General features: G+C 37.8%; 1 protein-coding gene across 1 annotated transcript; it reads right to left on the reverse strand.

Moving 5' to 3' along the window:
• Positions 1-3,110: 3,110 nt before the first annotated feature.
• On the reverse strand, positions 3,111-11,439 carry csnk2b (casein kinase 2, beta polypeptide). The gene is made up of 7 exons (XM_008422770.3): positions 11,281-11,439; positions 9,947-10,028; positions 8,336-8,438; positions 8,047-8,162; positions 6,629-6,704; positions 5,616-5,805; positions 3,111-5,506 (listed from the first exon to the last, which is right to left on the reverse strand). Exons 2-7 carry the CDS (start codon positions 10,016-10,018, stop codon positions 5,416-5,418), a joined length of 648 nt encoding a protein of 215 aa, XP_008420992.1. The 5' UTR covers positions 10,019-10,028; positions 11,281-11,439; the 3' UTR covers positions 3,111-5,415.
• Between the last annotated feature and the right edge of the window lie 3,795 nt (positions 11,440-15,234).

Raw genomic sequence — 15,234 nt, forward strand, 5'->3', positions numbered from 1 at the left:
AATAGTTTTTTTCTCCAGGTGTTTTTTTTTTTAATTTCTGCTGAGTATTTAAAAAATAATGAAAACATCTTCTTGTTTCCAAAACATCAGAATCATATGACTTTGCTCTACTGTGATGGTCAGGTTATCCATCTGACTCATTTATATTTTTAACACACTGACTCAGTGGCTTTGGGACTCTGGTCGTGTAATGAATAAAAAGACACAAGTCATGTTTCCTCGTTGTTACAGTTTCCAAAATATACAAATGAGTCAGAAATTCAGTGAACATGTTTTATTGAATAGTGTAATTGCATATTTTAAACATTAAATTAAAAATAGTTATGTATTTAATAACATATTGTTGACATTTTTAGTGTGAAAAATGACATTGTTTTGTTTATTTTAAGAAAGCTCTTCTTATTGGCTGTACAACAGAGTCTGCTTCTGATTGGTTGATCAGTTTCTTGTGACGGCTCCTCCCCTAGAAGCTAATTCTCATGTTTGCATTTAGTAACCAACACATTTCATATTACTAGAAAAAATATATACAAATGGTACAAAGAATACAGTAAAAGAAAAAAGTGTGAAAATTAAATTATTTTCCTCTTCAAAAGCAGCTAAATATCAGCTATAAGATGTCAAAATTGTTCCCAATTAGTTGTGGCACCAATCAGGCGCCAACGATGCTCATGTTGCTTCCATAGACAAAAATAACTTCATAGATTCTTATGAGGTTCAGCTCAGGTGAATAAAACCGTGAATCCAGCGTGGATGGAACTAAATCCAGTTAGAAAATGAAATCAGCATCTCAATAACTGATCAATAACTTATCAATATAGATACTTCTGATGTTGTCTCTGGTTTAGAAGTGTCTTAACAAAAAGAAATGTGACAGTTGTTCCTGAGACACCTTTCCCTGCCACAGTTCTTCCTTCCACTCAACTTTCCATTTTATAATGATAAGTATTAGGGCCATATTAAGAAATAAAATAAAATCACAAGAGTAAAGTTATAAAATTATGAAAATAAATTAGTCATACAAGAATAAAGTTGTAAAATTATGACTTTATTCTGAAATTATTAAGACTTTATTGTCAAATTATGACATTTTTCCATATTATTACAACTTTATTTTCATATTATTTTCTACTTTATTCTTGTACAACTTTATTCTGTTAATATGACTACTCTCATATTATTACTTTATTTTTATTTTTTTCTTAGCATAGCCCTAATGCTTCATAGTCATTTAATAATGTAGAATATGTTTTCCAATGAGGCCCATTTTTCAGATTTGTACTCTACTATGCCACCTAAAAGTTATACAAAACCAAACTGTTGCATCTGGGTGTGGCAGATTCCCCAACTGCAGCATCTGATTCAAACTCAAACACTGTCTGCGTTTGGAAACCGTCTCAGCGCGGCGCGCCAGCCTCTGACTCCTCTGGCGTTCAAACAACTCATAAAACAGGAGGTGGAGGAGAAGGGAAGGTCCCAAGCTGCGGTTTGAGGTTATCCTGAGTCAAGAGGAAGACTCCTCTTCTTCCACTGCAGAAACTTAGCAGCCACATGAGGAAAACCCAGACGTTCCAGTCATTCCCAATGCTATATGCTCAAGCTGTCTGTAAAAGCAGTTTTAATTTCCTGTTTGCGTCTCTGCAGGAGGACTAAAGAGTGACCTGGAGGTAAACATAACCATAGCAACAGCAATGCAATCTTGTGATTTTGTACTAATGCTGTGGAAATCTGCCCACTTAACTGCTGTTTGTCAAGAGTCATGTGAAATATCCCTGCAGTCACACCCCAAAACAGGAAAACGCCCTTTTTTCTCTACAGGAAAAACACACACAGACATTTGGGATTCAGGAATAGTTTAATGATGAATCATATGTGAATCTGCATATAAAACATCAGAATTGGCGACTTTTGTAGAAAAGGTGTTTGTAAATAAATTGTTCCACCATGACAGTCCTCCCCGTACATAATATAGATTCATTTTAAGTCCTAAAATGTAAATTTTTACCAATAAAGTAGAAAATAAAGTTATTCCTAACATCCTATTTATGCAAATTGATACTTTCTTAAGCATTATCGTAATCTGGGAATGTCCAAAATAAGAAAAAACACTGACATATGTATATATTTATCAAATAAATTTATATATATATATTTTTTATTATTGGCTCTAGTGGCCTTATTTGATAGTTAATTGACAGGAAAGTAGGTATTGAGATGGGGAAGACATGCGATGCGGCAAAGGTCGCCAGGCCGGGAATCGAACCGGCGACGGCCGCGTCGAGGACCAAGGCCTCCATACGTGGGATCCTCCTTTTTGCTCATTGTAAGAGGGCTGGTGGATATTAGAAGCAATGTACCTTCATCTTTTCTTCACTTCACTGGACTAGCCAGGGCAGTCATTGCTATATTCTTTGCTAAATTTTTTAATAAAATAACAATCTAAATGCATTTTAATTCATTCTTGATTGACTCAGTGTAGGTAAATCTTACCTTAGGTAAAAATGTGATTTTGCACACACACAAAATGACTTTTTCAGACAGAAATATATATTTTAAATGCACTTTTATGAAATGTGGCATTAAGTCCATTCCACCTCATATATTTCACTATTTTAATCCCTGAAATGCCGTTGTACGGCGCACAGCAATAAAACGAGCTGACCAAACGTAATGGCGCTCGATCGGGTTGCTAGGTGACGTTGCTAGGTAACGACGCAACGCGACTCAACATTCGGGAGATTTCTGAAACGGCTCATTTTCCAAATCACCAAAAAACACAAACTTATTTCCAACAGTTGGGTCTTTGTTTTTTTTAATGCAGTTTGACTGTTTATAGAAGAAACAAAGACATAAATATGAGTATAAAAACGTGTAAAATGTGAATTTTGCATATTAATATATGTACCGTTTACAAAAATAAACCACAACAATGTCATTTTTTCCGATCTAAATACAGTCTGAGAATTACAGTAAATATTAATTACACTGACAAAGTTATGCTCCAGTAAAATACAAATTTGTGACCAAATATTCAGAAAGTAATTTGAACTTTCTCTATAGTGCCACCTGGTGGCACCAAGGCTGAATTTCAACAGAGACGACAAAAGACATGAAAAGAAAATAGAAGTTTATTGAGTTTCCGAATCCTGCTCAGCCTTCCAGTCGCACAAACACAACAACACAAACATGAGTTAAGATCTGGACACATAAATACAGTTTCTCTTGTGTCATGAAGTCTTGAAAAGAAAACTCTGTTGCAGTCACACAAAAGAGGGTACGGCCTGTTGAATCCATCAAAAACTGGGAGGAAAAGGTGAAAAGAAAAGGTAAACACAGGTCTGGTGGAGAGGCCGTCTCTGAAGCTCAACATAAATAAAAACAGGAGAGGCTAAAGTCGGATCGGTGCAGCAGAAGAACGAGCTGACGGATTCAGATTGTCGAACTCCTCAGAAATAGTTTGACATGTTTATGTTTTTATTTATGAATTAAGAGTTGGTTACTGCGGATATGGAGGCAGCTAGACAGCGGAAAAGGTAGAAACCAGGAGGTCAGAGCCTGTGGATGCAACCAAAACATCAAAGAAAACTAACATAAAAGAAAAAAATCTAAGTCGGCCAAAGTGGCACCACATCATGTTTCTAGCAAAACCTTCAGAGTGAAAACACAGATTACCGACCGACTTCATTATTCTGGTTTGATCGTGGGCCAGAACGTGGATCAGAACCACAAGGGCTGCAGCAGAAACCGTTCAGCAGACATACAAATAGATTAATCATGATATTTGATCAGAATGATGATTAGAAGGCAATAAATACCAACAACTAGAAGAAACTCACACAAAGCTGTTCAGTCCAGGCTTAGGAAGCCGTTTTAGGGAAATGAAGTGACCCCGTGACCCCGGCACCAAACAAAACCTCTCCAATACTTCCATCTCTGAATCCACAAAATTCAGCATCTGAAAAATATTTCAGAAAATTTTTATAAACTTTGTGGTACGAAAACGTCAGGAGGTTCATAATCACCCGATTCATTTATTTTTTAGCTTTTTTGAATCACTGACTATTTTAACAAGAAAACTAAAATTTTTCAAATCTAGACTGGAGTGTCTTACAATAAATGAGTAATTTAAATCAGTTTGTGATCATTTTTGTTTGTAAAAACTCTCAAAAATAGTTTCTGTAGCGTCTAATCCAGATTAAGGATTATAACTAAACACTAAAACAAAACAATCTGCGAAACTATGCAGGAGCAGCAAAAACAATCAGGCTGCAAACTAAAACAAATATTTGATGGAGGTCATCCAAATATAAATCAAGATAAAAGATTTTTATCTGCTAGATGACGAAGTCAGAAATTAAACTCAGATGTTTGATCAAACCAAATGGCATATTTTAAGTCCGATTCTGAACCCTTATATTTAATATTTTTAAAAATGAACATAAATTTTAAAGTATAAAGAAACATTAACCTGAAATCAGAGCAAAGTTTAACTCCCGTCTTTGAGATTTATGAGTTTCAAGTCTGTTAGCTAAAAAATAAAAACCAAACAAGCCAGCAGGGTCAAAAGGTCACATTCACAGCTTCCTGGTTAGAGGAAAGCAAACAAAAACAACAAACAACACAAACTAAAACCAGCTGCGTTGACAAACAGCGAGTCCTACAGACCATCTACCAGCGTTTTCAGGGTCTGAATGGATGAAACGTCTCGACGTCAAACTGTTTCTGCGGGGAAGGAGGAAATCTGCCGACATTCGGAGCAGAAGCTGCGTTTCTACTGGCGGCTGCTTTTCGCATGCAGGAGGTTTTTACACATCAATTACAATTGACGACTCAGAAAGTCAGATTTGATTATTTTCTGCACCTTTAGGCAAATTTAACACACACGACCGCCCCAGAAATGCCTCCATGTTTTCCTGTTCCGATGAAGAGAAAGTAAAAATAAGAACCGCCTCCCAGCAGCATCCAAACGGGAGAGGAAGCCGAGCAGAGATGGAGGATCACAGCCTGCGGCGCCACGAAGCCCCCCCGTCTCTCCATCCCTCCGTCTCTCCATCCCTCCGTCTCTCCATCCCTCCGTCCTTCCGTCTCTCCGCTTCCTCACACCTTCTGTTTTTGGCACGGATGAGTTCGGTGAATCTAAAGTGTGTGGCTCCGTCTACATGAGTGGGTGTGTGTGTGTTTCTCACCATGATCATATCTGTGTAAGTGTGTGTGTGTGTTTTATTCTTCCGTCTCGTTCACACTTAAATCTTTACCCTTTTTCCCCTCATATGGGCTAATCTAAAGCAAAAATAATACAGTCTTCATGATGGCGAGGGGCCATCTGGGGGAAATGCAGCTGACCCCTCTCCACGTGCTTCTTTCCTGACTTTCCTTTCGCCACGCTCGTCCTCCTCCTCGTCTTCGTCGTTGCTCCTAGCGGATGGCCTTGACGGGGCTCTTGAAGCTGGAGGCGGCTTGCAGCTGCAGCTGGTAGGCCATGGGGTGGATCTTAAAGCCGTACAGGCTGCAGGAAACACACGGTGACAAACAGACGTCAAGCAGAGCCTGGTGGTTTCTGACCCGAACCTTCAGAGCCACATGAAGGCAGAACAGAATGAAACGGTTTCACTAACCGGGGGACGAACTGGTTGGCGGGCCGTTTGGGCCGGTACTCGGGGTGAACCATGAAGAGCATGTGGGGGAAGCCGGTGCCGAAGTAGGCCCCGTCTGTGTGGTGGTGTCTGGAGGACTTGGGTGTGTAAACGTCCATACATTTAGGGCAGTAGAGCTTCACCATGGCCTCTCCTGGGATGTCCGACAGGCCTGAGGTCAACAGGAACTCAATGAAAACATCTTTGTTTTTATTCACCAATTGGTGTGAATAGAGCAAACATTACAGACAAACACAGAGGTTTTGATCTAGAAAATAAATAACTGGATATGAGAATGAATAAGAGCAGCCAAAATAAAATAACATTTAAAAGGAGTTGTACATTAAAATGAAACATTCAGGACAAAACAGAACATAACCAGATGGAGTCCAAACAAAAACAGGGAAATTGTTTAACATATTTCGTTGCTCTGTAAGAAAACCAAGAGCCACTGAACTGAACCTGATTAAAACCTCCTGGTTTTTACACCAAATACAGATTTATGAACCAATCCTGAGTTAAAACATTAAGATTGTTGTTTCTATATTAATATATAGAATATATGAACTTTGAGGTCTGAAAGCTCAGCATTGTTTTCATTATTTTGGCCATTTCTCCTTTTCTCCAAATAAAAACTAAATTTTTGCTTGTAATTTCAGAGACATGTTGTCAGAAGTTCATAGAATAAAAGAAAAATGCTCATTTTACTCAAACATAAACCTATAAAAAGTAAAATCAGAGAAACTGATCTTTTTCTCTCAATTGTCTCCAGATTTTCCCCTTTTGGCTGTAATTTTCTGATCTGCATTATTATTATTTCCCTTTTCTCTAATATTCCTAACTTAATCAAGGCGTTGCTTCCATTTCCACAAATTCAGGAAACATTTCATGAAAACATTCCGACTCCCAACAACGGAAGCAAATCAGGTTCAATCAAATAAACGTCGAGAAGCGTAAAAAGCAGCCGTCATAAATAACTCCTTTATCTGACTCACCGATGGGCAGCATGGGCTGATTCTCACAATAAACCCGGGGACAATATCCAAAGTCTCCCTGCTGGTACTTTTCCAGCTGATGGCAGAAAAACACAAAACAGAGTCAAACTGGGAACATGTAGCTTTTCATTTTGATCTATTTTTTAACCTGAAACACATTTTAAGGCCTAAACAGAAAGTATTCTTTTATTTTTTATACTTTCTAGAGTAAATAAAGACATAATTTAATAACTGAGATATAAATAGATACATGCAGACTTAGTGAGCAGAGAACTGATTATGTGTTTGACTTGGATTCAGACTGAAGATCCGTCAATTTGTTCTCATCTGCAAACCGTCTAAAACAAACCGTTAATATTTACTGAATACAGTAAATTAATCACTGAGGCAAAACGTCAAACAAACTTATTCATGTTAATAAAACAGACATAAAAATGAAGAAACATATGGAGAACCAACAACAGAGTGGGTTCAGTCAGAGGCGTTTTCTGGTGTTTTACTGACTGCTACAGGAGATGCAGTGACAACAAAACAAAACTCCAGCTCTAATAAAGTTTTTCTGATTTTAATTTAGAAATTCAAGATCATTTGGGATAAAATCTCATTGAGTTTATAGAAACATTTAATCTGTAACTCCTGAAGTTTTGACATTTTTACTGGTTTCTTGTTGCAGAATCTACCAGAAAAATGTAAGTTTAATTTGACTGGAAGATTTTTGTTCCTCTACATCAGGCGTATCAAACTCATTTTTACTTTGCTCCATATCAAAGATCTGAATGTTCTTAAAGGGCCGGTAGTCCCAGAACGTGTTGATAAAACCCATTAAACTGTTAGAGTATCAGTAAGTAGCTGTTCCTCCAGGATTTTGTGACGGTTTTTGCCTCCTTTAAAATCTAAATTGCATATTTTGTGGAGCCAAATTGGAAATGTTTGTAAGGAATTTTAAGAAATTTAGACTCCGTATCAATTAGGGTGTATAAAACTAAGCAAGGCTGAGGCAGCAGTCAGTTAAACTCAATGTTTTCACCAATTCTGAGAACATTTTCCAGAAAAAATGTGGAGATTTGTTGATTTTGTATAAATTTAGCAGATTTGTGGAAATCTGGAGGGACTTATTGATGTAATTTGGGCCTCATAAAAAGCTCCAGAGGGCCAGATTTGGCCCAACTCATTTTTTCCCCCGGTTCAGGTTGTATTTTTATCTGAATTATAAAAGCTGAATTTCTGTTTTATTCATCTACTCTCATATTCTGACGACATAACGAGCAACTGAGGCTTCAATTATTATTTGGTGTTTCTTTACTAATTTCCAGTTGCATCAGATCTGAAGGGAAAAAAGCAGGAAGTCATGATTTCCTGTCTTCGATCCCGGAGCGTCGGGTCGAGCTGCAGGACCACAGTTTGGGTTTGGCGCCTACCATCTGCGCGATGCCTCGGTTGGTGAGGATGTAGCGAGCGTGGATGAGGCCGTAAAGCATCTCGGCCGCCTGCTCGATCAGGTCGCTCTGGTTGGGATTATCCTCCAGCTCCTCGTCTGAAGACACAGAAAAAACATCTTCATGAGGTTAAAACATCGTGAAACACGAGGAGGAAGAGGAGGAAAACGTTATCTGGAGCAAACTGGGGGGAAAAAAATGAAAGGAAAAGGCTCTGATGAGAGAAAACAGATGAAAGCCAAACAGAACTACTACAGGCAGCAGTACCGACCCGGTTCCAGGTCCAGGATCATGTCCAGGGCCTGGCGGTAGTGAGGAACCTGCTCATTCAGGCCCGTCAGGTTGAACTTGTCCTGGATGTAATCCTCATCCACCTGGAGTTCAGGGAAACACAGAAGACCAAACGTGAACTTCTACTGATACCGGGTCGGGCCGCGAGCATCGATTTGGATCCGTTTGGTTCTTATAGAAGGTTCAGTCAAACGTTTTCAGTTTTAGTTTGTTCGGAAGTTTTCATGCTGTGAGATAAACCGGGTCACACATTGTGCAAACTATTCATTGAACCATTAAAGGATTTTTTATACAATATTAGAAAAATATTAACAAAAACTTTTGTTTTTTAAAATAGGAAACAAAAATTTTATTGCCTAAAATGCGACAGCAACTTTCCTATAGTGTACGCTTTATAATTTGTAGCAAAAATAAAAAAAAACTAAGCAAGGCTGAGGCAGCAGTTAGTTAAACTCAATGCTTTCACCAATTTTAAGAAACTTTTCCAGAAAAAAATGTGGAGATTTGTTGATTTTGAATAAATTTAGCAGATTTGTGGAAATCTGGAGGGACTTATTGATGTAATTTTGGCCTCATAAAAAGCTACAGAGGGCCAGATTTGGCGCCCGGGCCTTGAGTTTGACAACGCTGCTCTGCAGGACAAGTTTCAGAAACACCTGATTAAACTCTCTTTTAAATTAAAATAACACTAAAACCAAACTAAACGTCAAAAACAACTAATTTTTTCCCGGTTCAGGTTGTATTTTTATCTAAATTATAAAAGCTGAATTTCTGTTTTATTCATCTACTTTCTGCTCGACTAATCCGTACAATGTAGGGCTGATCAATTGATTATTTATTTTAATCAACCGACTAATAACTGGAGAGTAAAAGACACTTAGTGGGAGATTTTTTAAAAACATTTCCTTTCCCAGATCAACTTTGTTACTTAATGAGTTCTGGGTCAAACAAAAGGTTTTGTTTTTTATGCATAAAACACAGTAGAGAGTTGAGGAATCAGACAAATGAAGGCATAAGAAGATAAACAGATTGATGATGGAGAGATAAATACTTGGACCGCTAAACAAAGGAGGATTAAAGGAAAGATGGAGGGGATAAAAAGATGAGGTTTAGGAATAAAGTCAGACATAACAGCTTCCCCATTTCCTTCTTTCACCATAATAAAGCAAATCTGGACCTTTAATAAATGCTTCTAATCTATAGTTAATCCAGCTTGTATGAACAATGAATGCATCAACGAATCTTAAACGTGTCTCTGATACAATATGACTGAATCTAATGGCTTTTTTTTTTTACCTCCTCATCAATTTAACTCAAACCAGATGAAGAAGAAATTCATCTAAAAGTTGCCAGACGCTGAGTACTGACTTAAGTTAGAAGGACTAATTCTGATTTCACAATGTTTACTAAACCGAATCAGATCAAAACAGGATCAGAATCACAACGGAAGTAGAAGATGACAAACTAAAATAAGTAGCTTTTTATGGTTTTAATAAGACAAAAGAAGCAAAGCATTGAAATAATCTGGAACCAAACATGTCTTTTAATTCAGCTTTTACTGTCAACAAGCGATGAGAGTTGGGTCACTTACCTCACAAAAAAACTCATTCCCCCTCAGTCCACAGAACCAGGAAATCCACGACACTTCTTCCGAACTGCTCATCTCTAAAAATCTACAACAGGAAGCAGACAAAACCATTAAACGTCTTTAGCGCCTCTAGTTTAATCAGAATCAAAAGCAAAAATTAGGCAAACAGTTGTGAAATATTTCTAAATAACGTGTTGATCTGGAAACCACAAAAACCGTACAGTAAGAGGTTTTAAGATAAAGCAGCTACTAAAACCATTCGGTCAAAAGAAGTGGACGTTAAGTTTCCCTTTCCTCGCTGTTGAATGAATAATTAACCAGAGGTTAATCAGTCATTTACTTGAGTAACATTTGGAAAAAATTAACTTTTAGGAGTAATTTTACTGCACCACACGTTACATTTTATATTGAGCAATATCACGATGAAGTATTGCAACGTAAAATGCTGTTTATGTTGAAGTGAGACGTCTTATTTCACACAAGTTTGTTGTTTAAAAGTTATTTCCATCTGCTGGGGGCATTTGGAGATCAATCCGATAAATACCACCCAGTCAATGAAAGAAAGCACTTCACCCTGTTCTAACAAATGTTTTCACATTACATACTGTGATCATTGGTTTCATAAATTTATATTGAAGAATTTAAAGAAAAGTGTTTCTTCTGCCTGGCTTTGTTGTTCTGTAATCATGTCTCCATTTTTTCCATCTTCCTCATTAAAATACCACATAACTTTATATTCAAGTCTGTGACATCATTTTAGAAAATAAAATAAGTTATGGCCAGTTACTCATAACTCGAGTGACATCTTAATTAAATACTTGTTTACTCTTAACTGAGTTGTTTCTTAGATGACTACATTTTACTTTTGAGTTAAAATATGCTGAAGTAGGGCAACTATTACCCGACTACCCACCTCAGTAATAGTTTTCCTTTTGCAAGCTCATAAAAATGATTGCCAAAGAGGGAATTAATAGAGTACAGCTCTCTTGACCCAAAATATATTGGCTATGAGTCAAATCCATACCATCGGAGCTAAAATGGCTAACGCTAAACAACTAAGTCATAACCTTAAGTGAAGGTTTATTTTCAAAAACTAAAACTTTTAATATTTCCTCAAACATATCGCAATGTGTAAATTAACAGGTGTCGATTCTGATTATAAATGTGTTTTAAACAAATGTGGTGGTTGCTGAAGCCAAAGTTAGCTAGCTAGGCTAAAAACGGCTAATGGCGCAGCGTCAGAAAACAGGCCTCAAGCTAAAGACCGACTTCCGCTCGAATCCCCTTATATTCCGTGTTTTATTAAATATCCCAGTCCAATTAGAATAAATACCTACCTGTTTTTTAACTTTTGAAGCCAGAGAAAAGCCGACTTTCAGTTACAAAGCTATCTCTCTAGTGTAAATAAAATGGACACCCCCTCCCGGTTCACTAAGCAGGATCTTCTTCTCCCTATGGCGGCCGACGGCTCAGTGCTGCCCCCTATTGCTAGCTTCCAGTAGTACAACACTAGTGGGGATTAAAAATTATTTCTGAAGTGATTAAAAATGAGATTTTCAGCCCTTTTCAGTCTAATCTTGAGCAGAAAACAATGAATTTATGGAAAATTATTTTAATTTAGGCAAATTTAAATTTGGGTTGCAAAAATAAAAAAAGTGGAATGAAGAAGACGTATGAATGGTTGGATGTTAAACAATGGATGTTTACAAGTTTTAGAAAATTATATAGGGAATAAAGCCTAAAAATATTTTAGGTATTTATACAGACCTGAAAATATGTTACATTGAGGACTATCCAATCCTGTGTAGGAATCCCTGTGATAATAATTTTGAAAACAAGTTAAAAACCTTATGTAAACAAATTATTAAAGAAAATTAAAATGGCTGAAGAAAAAGTAGCCAAACCAAAATTGACTAATATAAACACAGAAACATTAATTATATCTTGTCAGAATATGAAGCCAGTTACGGAGAGAAATGCCAGATGAACATATTAGAACATTTAAAATATATAAGGACTTTTAATGTCAGACTATTGAAAACTGTTGAGTAAACCTTACCTGTACAGCATGGAGACCAGGTATTGCTAAGGTATTTTCTGTCCAGTCAAGTACAACGTCATGGAAGTAGATATTGGGTAGTCAAAATCTGGCCGGAAAATTAAAAATCTTCACATTTTCACCAGAAAAGCAGCATAAAATGCTCTAGTTTGTTTGCTCAGACAGTTTACTTCCAGGTTGGCCAAGTTCCTCAGGATTTTCATCACTCTTGCTTTATTTAGTGAAATTTAGTAACCAGATGCAACCAAGTCTGTTTTTCAGTGAGTCACTTAATGTTTGCAGTCCTGTTTACTATGATGTTAAACTGAAAGAACAAAAACAAGGCCGACAAAACGTGGAGACTTTGTGTGTTTAAAGGTCAGTAACATTTGCACCTCGACATCTTTTACACAATATTTGAATCAACCACATACTGAACTGTGAACACTTGAATAATTAAGAGCAGCACTTTGGACGTTTCTGGAAAAAAATAAATCTTTTGAATTGTCTGACTTTTTGCTCACTGCAAAAAACAACAAAATAAAAACCAGTGTTTAGGTCCATTTTTGTCTAGTGCAAATCTCTTAGTACACTTGAGACATAATTGACTTAAAAGTAACTTCAGCAAGATCAGAGCTTCCGTTAATTTTTTAACATTGATGAAAATGTACTGGTATTAGGACATTTTCCCCACAGTATAAGTGAAATAATCTGCCAGTTGAAGCAGCACTTTTTCATCAATGTTAAGGAATAATTTACTCAAAATGAGCTCCTATGTTTAGCTGAAAAGTTACTTGTAAGTTTGGTTTCATTTCACTTTTACTTTGATATTTGCACTATAAAACAGACCCCTGGTAAGATTGTTTTTGCAGTGAGACATCTCATGCAAATCCCCTTGAAGAGGAAATGAGTCACAATTATTTCACTAAATTAACTTGATAGTTTTCATTTAAACAGATCTACATATTGATGCTTGTCAGCCGATTTTGTTACCTGAACCCAGACTTCCAGTCTTCATGCGGCTGCAGAGAAAACGTCACGTCAATAACGAGACTTACGATTATTTTCCATTAAATCAAAAGTAGTTTATTTAACTTTTGCCTTCTCTGTATAACTTTATTATAATAAGACACTTCTCTGCTTGTACATTGCTCCCTTGAACTAAAAATTGCAACATTTGTTTGTGGGAATGTAAGTTGGGGTAGACAAAACTTAGATACATACCAATATACATACATGTGTGTATATTACGGCTCCTTTTTTTTTGTTTTTTTTTACTAAAAACCATAAATGCTAAAAACAGCTCAAACCACCCGGTGTACCTCGGTATTTCTGGAAACATAATACAATCTTTGAGAGATCTTTCGCTGGGACACACGACTGGTGTTCATCTTTTTAACATGGGTACATACATTAATGTGCACGTCAACGTTGAAGGAGGGATGAGAGACTCTTGGAGCCAGTGTTAAGTGTACAGCTATCAATGTATAAACCAGTAACAGGCAATGCAAGCAGCACCCAGCGGTGTTTTCATGCTAAGAAGAATTCAGAGTGAAAAATTAAAACGTCCAACTTCACTCGCCTGCTGGAGAACAGATGCTTTAAATTACAGGAAAGAAAGTGACAATTCTCTGCAGAGAGTCTTCATGTGGATGCTGAACATATACACACGGCTGAATGTATACACGTGGATGTATTTAAGAAGATTTATAGCTGTTAAATCACATGTGGAGAGGAGAGGGAGGTGGGGGGGGGCAAACAAGGCAGAAAGTGCGCTTGCCGTTCGCTTCAACCCCTCCAGTCGCTGCCCCCCCCGTCCCCGAGTCAACACCAGAAAACATACCGACCCACGCACACGGGCGCGCTCGCTCGCTCACACACACACACACACACGCACACGCACACACACACACACACACACACACACACACACACACACACACAGTTCATCAAATGCCCTACTCACAACATCCCAGAGACAATCTTCAAAATTATTGTCAGTAAACAAACAAGAGCCCCAACTTACAGCAGTGACAGAATGGATGCAAATGAGGAAATCGTTTTAGTTCACTTTGGATGCTATTATAAGCTGCTTTACGTCTCCTACGTGTGATTAAAAACAACAACAACAAAAAAAAAAAACACTTTTTACGAGTGTAATCCTACATCACTCCAGGTCACCATTTTGTTGTTGTTGTTGCAAGTAAAAATCCCACGGACCGTGTGAACTGCACATGTTTGGCATTGTCCCGGTTAACGGCCCGCCCCGTCTGCATGTGCGCCGGGCGAGAAACCGTTTTCCTCCCTCAGACGTCGAGTCCTTCGAGGAGCGACGGATCTCTGCGTGGCGGCAGTAAGCGGAGAAAAGAGGGGAGGGTTGGTTTAAAACAGTACAACACCAGCTCCGATCTGTGGGCCCGGACAGCAAAACCCGTCCTGTAACATCCCCGAACACGTTACCACAAAACAAAAAAAAAGAAAAAAAAAAAAGATGAAATGAAACAAAAATACTACAAGGAGTGCTTATTTGAACATATACGATTATCTACTGAAGAATAAACATTTGCGTTAAACATCTGGACCGGCGTTTAGATGGAGGATTTTTTTCCCTCTCCTGTCAGAATCGATTGAAAAAAAAAACAAAAAAAAAACCCGCACACTAAAACGCCGGTCGCTGAGGAAATAATGGTTGTTAAAATAAAGCCATCATGCTATCAGTACAGTCCTCACAGGGAAAACACATCTGATCAAACTATATTCAGCTGGGGGGTTTGCAGCCTGTGGGATTTCTGCCGGGAAGGATTATGCTACGATGAGGCCAGAAGAAGAGATCCTACAGAGAGAAAAATAAAAATAAAGGAGCAACTAATGACTACTGAAATGTCAGAGCAGGTTAACAATTTAGAGCAAAAATAAAATTCACACCGTCTATCTGAACAAGGAACAAAAACACTTATACCAACGACAAATCAACCCAGGTGGAGGTGAGCACCGAGCAGTGACCAGACAATCTTTTCATGGAGGAATTGGGGGGGTGGGGGAGGGGTGGATGTGAGCGGGGAAATATTTAATCACCTGCTTTACAGAACTGTGTTCATGTGTGGGGCTGAAATCCAACTAAAAATGCAACAAAACCCACCAGAAACCTCAACCTTTTATGGTCTGAAGTGATTAAAAACGAGTTTTCTGCCTCCAGGAGGGAACCAATGCAGACCTGTGCTACCCGAGTCCCACCCAGGTCAGAGTGGTGGAA

The sequence above is a fragment of the Poecilia reticulata genome, chromosome 11 (genome assembly GCF_904066995.2).
Source record: "Poecilia reticulata chromosome 11, P_reticulata-male-v2, whole genome shotgun sequence".
In the NCBI taxonomy this organism is placed as follows: domain Eukaryota; kingdom Metazoa; phylum Chordata; class Actinopteri; order Cyprinodontiformes; family Poeciliidae; genus Poecilia; species Poecilia reticulata.